The sequence below is a fragment of the Salmo trutta genome, chromosome 19, assembly GCF_901001165.1.
Source record: "Salmo trutta chromosome 19, fSalTru1.1, whole genome shotgun sequence".
NCBI lineage: Eukaryota > Metazoa > Chordata > Actinopteri > Salmoniformes > Salmonidae > Salmo > Salmo trutta.
In genome coordinates, this window is record NC_042975.1 from 40394556 (window position 1) to 40400555 (window position 6000).

General features: G+C 47.7%; 1 protein-coding gene across 10 annotated transcripts in view; it reads right to left on the minus strand.

The window, feature by feature from the left end:
• Positions 1–6000, minus strand: part of LOC115154582 (acetyl-CoA carboxylase) — a 50385-nt gene that overhangs the window by 7760 nt on the left and 36625 nt on the right. For all 10 annotated transcript variants that reach the window (XM_029700963.1, XM_029700964.1, XM_029700959.1 and 7 more), the window contains 4 exons: positions 3363–3506; positions 3101–3221; positions 2127–2223; positions 103–199 (listed from right to left, as the gene is read on the minus strand). In XM_029700963.1, the coding sequence (XP_029556823.1) occupies positions 103–199; positions 2127–2223; positions 3101–3221; positions 3363–3506 (459 nt within the window). The remainder of the gene's footprint in view (positions 1–102; positions 200–2126; positions 2224–3100; positions 3222–3362; positions 3507–6000) is intronic.

Sequence of the window (6000 nt, forward strand, 5' to 3'; positions counted from 1 at the left end):
GCAGGACACAAAGGGTTACTAGTGATCATGCGTTTCTGTGCGTCTTTATGTGGGTATACCTGTATTTGGGACACAGGCCAGTGTAGATTAGGAGGAACTTACCTTGGCTTCAGAGTCCAGGTTTGCTGGATCGGCTGGGATTGACAGCTCCACTGATCTGGTTTCCACAGCAACCACTCCAGTAGGTATGCCACCAAGCCTGTGAGAGAGCAGAGGGTCACATCAGGACACACAACTATGCATCCCTGAGGGCTGATTGGTCAGGTGTTTGAGGTCAGACAGGTCAATGTGTGGGGTTAAGATAGGTGAGCTAGCTATGTGAAAGGGGGATACCTAGTCAGTTGTACAACTGAATGCATTCAACTGAAATGTGTCTTAAGCAATTCACCCAAAACTCTCAAATCAGATATCAGGCCGGAGGGGGTTTCAGTACATGGACTTGCATGACCACATTATTTTATAGACAGTGGGATGATCGGATAGACCATTTAACTTATTTCCTGCACGGCTCACACAACATCCTGTTCTAGAACTACATACATTCTAAACAAATGATGTTGTGAACAAGATGACTCTTGTGAAATAGACTTGGTTATGGTCTGGGGCCTCATTTATAAAAACATTGCACATGTACAAATATACCCCAAAACATGCGTGCGCCAGCTTTCCCGCAAAAGTTGCAATTTATAAAAACCAAACTTGGTGTAAGAATGTCCTTTCCTCCACACCATGCTTACGAACATTTTCTAGTGGTTGAAGTATTGTATTTCAAGCAGGCAGGCAAGTATTTTGTGCAAGTGAATATGATAAGCTTATTCATAAAAACAAGATGCGGCCATTTGCTGTTAGTGAGAAGAGCGAAAATAATTAGACATAGGAATCTATTCCTATTTATTTTCAGAACCAACGCAGAATAAATTCCTCACCTTTTCTGGCCGTGATGGGTTCAAATCTTGAAGTAGCCATACAACAAACTACCATATGTATCTCTCATCTAAATTGGGCCTAGTAGCCAAGTTAACAGATAGGCTATGTATTTCAGGTTTTGCTGTATGCCATTCCATGCTACTACTGTTGGCAACCTACTGTACATTTTATGAGTAGCCTAGACAATGTTTCAGAATTCATGGGCAGTCCAGCATATTAGGTTGGGGTGGTAAGTCAATGGAAAACATTGTTGAATTCAAATGTTCTGCTGACAGATCCACAACAATTTGACATAGTTGTTTTTATTTCAGAAGCTGTCACAGTCCATCAAATACAGCATAAGTTACTGCCAAAGGGGCCTCTCGAGTGGCGCAGTGGTCTAAGGCACTGCATCTCAGTGCTTGAGGCATCCCTACAGACCTGGGTTCGATCCCAGGCTGTGTCATAACCGGCCGTAACCGGGAGTCTCATAGGGCGGCGCACAATTGGCCCGGCGTCGTCCGGGTTAGGGGAAAGTTTGGCCAGGGGAGCTTTACTTGGCTCATCACGCTCTAGCGACTCCTTGTGGCAGGCCGGGCGCCTGCAGGCTGATTTCGGTTGTCAGTTGAACGGAGTTCCCTCTGACACATTGGTGCAGCTTCCGGGTTAAGCGGGCGGGTGTTAAGGAGCGCGGTTTGGCGGGTCATGTTTCGAGGGACGCGTGACTCGACCTTCGCCTCTCCCGAGCCCGTTGGGGAGTTGCAGGGCTAAATAGTTTAGAACAAACAATTAATCAAGTGCTTGGCACTCGCTATAGGTGGCATGTATGTTTAGTTTGAAAAAGTCAGTGTAAAATATGAAAACATTCTGCCCACACCTCTACAGAAACCGAACTGGTTTAATGCCAATAGTTCCAAATTATACAGCAGTAAAAGGGGGTTATTGACACCATAAAAGGAGCATGGCGGAGTTATAACGCTCGTTCACGCACGCTGTTTTATAACAGGTCTGATTTATAATGGGAAACACACGTATGTACGGCATGCGCCAAGTTTATACATCTCAATATTTATACCCAAGTATTCTTTAAAAAAATGGTGCATGCAAATATTCAGTGTGACATTTACGCACCGGTTATACATGGGGCCCGTGGTATGTTTATAAAAGGACTATAGTGTGTCTGTATTGCTTAAAAACAGTGGAGTGATGTGGTTCCTTACCTGGCTCTGCCCACCACCACACTTTGAGCCCACGGCTGCATGATCTCTGAGAACGAGCCATGGTCAAAGAACCCACTCTGCCACGGGCCCTTTGGAGCTGGGGGGGAGACACAGAGACAGATTAAATCATTTATTATTAGAAAGTAAACATTTGTAAATAAAAAATAAAACATTCCGTTACTTGGCAGATTTTTCCCCCTCCAGATTCTACTCCTGTCATATCCATGAAGGCAAAAATATTTTAAACAGAAATCTCTAATCTTGTCAGGTCCCATGACGGATGAGGCTGTAAAGAGCCTAGCTCAGCTCTCTGCTCCTGGCAGAGTGAGCGAGACAGGGCTAGTCTAAGAGGTTACCATTCAATTAAGCCTCCCCACTCATCACAACTAAAGACCGGTCTCCCCCCCACACCGCACGCCCTGCCGGCCCCAATCTCTCCCCCTGCCCAAAGTTGTAATTACACTGATATGGAATCTGCTCAGGCCTGACCCTGCATGTATAACATGAGCCATCCATTCCCCTGCTATCTCTCTCTTCATCCACCCAGCTAGAACGCTGCCCAGGGTTCACCATGTCTCTCAGTGTCTGGAGAGCCTATAACCCTCTCTAACAAACAGGAATTAGTTTAACCCCTGACCTCTGGGAGATCTGCCTGAAATGATCATAGTGCAAATCGCAGGCCAACCTTTAAATGACACTCAGACTAAATTGAAGTGTGAAGAGCTGCTGTTTCAACACCTGCTGATGCAGCACTAGTGTGACTGGAGGAGGGGATGAATATGACTACAAGTGAGTGATTATTATGATGATAGGAGAGAATTATGAAGATCCTTTATTGCACAGCGATTGAAGTGATGAGTGTGGCACAGAGTCTGCCTTATGCACAATGTGGCAAGTGAAAAGTAGTTGCTTCTGGTTTGTGGAGTGCTGTAAATGTTCATCTCTGAGAGGAAGGAAGGAAGGAGGGTACTCACTCTGGCTGGGGCGTCCTGCCAGCATCCAGCGGGGGTCATAGGGGGCCTTGGTGGGCATAAACTCCACCAGCCGGTCTATGGGGTCCTTGGCATTGATGATGGGCACAGGACTAGATCGGTCCTGGGGGGGAAGGGGGTGTAAACATCAACTATGAATTTAACCCAGCTTCACTGAAAAGCTAACAGCATAAAGGTACATGTGCATTAGACGAGCCTAAATGGATGGACAATGGGTTGAATTCGGATAAGAGCGGATGGTTACCTTGGGCATGTAGGAGAGCCAGTGCAGCAGCATGTGGACTCCCTCAAAGTCATCACACACAGTGCTGTGGGTCACACCGTTGTTGTGCATGATCTGAATCCCACCCAGCTGGTTGTTGGAGGTGTACACCTCTCTACCCAGCACCTACGGGAAACAAGATGGGGGTGATGTCACATTCTGCTTACCATTGGTGATTTCTTTCATAATCATGTGTCAAACCAAACTAAACCATGTTAGCCAATTTCCCTACAAACTACAAGCTGAGAGACCACCAACAATATTTACACATTAGGCATGGGTAGGTAATGGCTTTTTTATGTTGTGACACCCATTCTTCTCCCTACTGGGACGAGCTAAACCCGCTGAGGCTGGAGGGTAGTGTCCCTGGGGCTGTGTATCAATAGGATCCCCCACACAGACACAGACCTATCCCCCAGGTGACAGGGACCCTGCTGCTCCTCACCGCACCTTGGCCTCGTCAATACTGTCGATCGGTGGCCAGGGATCACTATCCCGGTGTTCACTGGGCGCCACGGGCACCTGGCGTTCTCCCAGGCGGCCGCGTTATTGGTAACCTCCAGAGTGAATTAATACCGGAGATTTGTCCTCGCTGACACTCTATCCACCCACACTATCGACAGGAGCCATGACAAAGAGCTGCCCGCCTGCACTGCACACTGCCTCACAGCCTGTTTATGAGCACCCACACACATAGAAAGACACACACGCGCTCTCTCTCTCTCACATGCACGCTCTCTCTCTCACATGCACGCTCTCTCACACACACACGCGCTCTCTCTCTCACACCCAGCTCTCGCTCTCTCACACACACACACGCTCTCTCTCTCACACCCAGCTCTCTCTCACACACACACGCTCTCTCTCACACACACACGCTCTCTCTCACACACACCCGCTCTCTCTCACACACACCCGCTCTCTCTCACACACACCCGCTCTCTCTCACACACACACGCTCTCTCTCACACACACACGCTCTCTCTCACACACACACGCTCTCTCTCACACACCCAGCTCTCACACACGCTCTCTCTCTCTCTCTCTCTCTCTCTCTCTCTCACACACACACTGAATAGCACATGTACGAGACTGCCTGTATGAGTGTGTGTATATTGGTTTATTGTGCGTCTCTCCCGGTGTGAGAGGCTAATGAAGGATGGCATGGAGGCCACTGAACTCATTTTGGCGTCCAAACTGCTCCTGTGACCTGCCGGACCCATTAACCTCCCCTCTCCCGCCACACACAAGGGCGGGCGGCCGCGCAGGGGACACAGCTCAGTAAAACACAGAGAGGCGCTCGTTGCTCACTCTCAGCTCTCACCTCTTCGGCCATCATTTACTTTCTTTATTACCATTAATGGTTATGTCCCTGGCTACAAATCCTGGGCGCTCTCCTAAAACTGTCAGGGCAGCCCGCGGCCCCGGCAAGCATTGCAGTCACCTTGACAGGCAGACGCAGGGCCTGTGTGCCACCGGGCTGGGCCTGGGTTCATTAAGATTCCACAGCAGAGGGAGAGGGAGGGTGGAGGGACATAGGCCCACAGATATTTGTGCAAGTAGTTACTATCCAGCCACCATACAAACAGGAGAAAGATGTCCATCACTGAATGAAATTAGCATATCAAGATGGGTGTATGTCCTCTTCATACGGCTTTGGTGAACCAGGGAGTCTATGGGGAAATAATGTGTATTTTTTGTTGTTGCCATGGCTACTGCTGAATGGACACATCCATTTGATAATGTTACAGTAAGCTTAAAAATAGGAAACTATAGACTTACTGCCAATGTGGAAGACTGGGAATCATCGACTTGATATGTTATAGAAAACACAATTATAGTAAAAACTATACATTTACTGCCAATATGGAAGACTGGGAATCATCAACTTGATATGTTATAGAAAACACAATTATAGTAAAAACTATAGATTTACTGCAAAATGGATACATCTGTTAGATTTCCTATTTTTCTCAACAACAAAAAACACATGATACATTTTCCACATTTACTGTAACACAGACTGTAACACACAATCTGACGTTTCTCTAGCAACCAGCATCCGAAAACGAGCGCGCACACACATACACGCGCACTTGCAGAAAAACCTGCAAATGGAAACGGGCATGTAGTTGTGTTTTGTCATGAGCAGATTTGTCATGTAAATTTGGAATGGAGTCATGTTAATGCAGAGACAGGGAGGAGAGATGGAGAGAGTTGGAGAAAAGGAGAGGAGAGAGGAAGGAGATGGAGAAAGGAGAGAGATGGAGAGAGAGGAAGGAGAGATGGAGAGAGAGGAAGGAGAGATGGAGAGAGAGGAAGGAGAGATGAGAGAGATGGAGAGAGAGGAAGGAGAGATGGAGAGAGATGGAGAGAGAGGAAGGAGAGAGAGGATGAGAGAGGAGAGGATGGAGAGGATGGAGAGAGAGGAGAGGGGAGAGGAAGGAGAGAGAGAGAGGAGAGGAAGGAGAGAGAGAGAGGAGAGGAAGGAGAGAGAGGAAGGAGAGATGGAGAGAGAGGAAGGAGAGATGGAGAGAGGAGAGGAAGGAGAGATGGAGAGAGAGGAGAGGGAAGGAGGAGAGAGGAGAGGAAGGAGAGAGAGGAGAGGAGAGAGATGGAG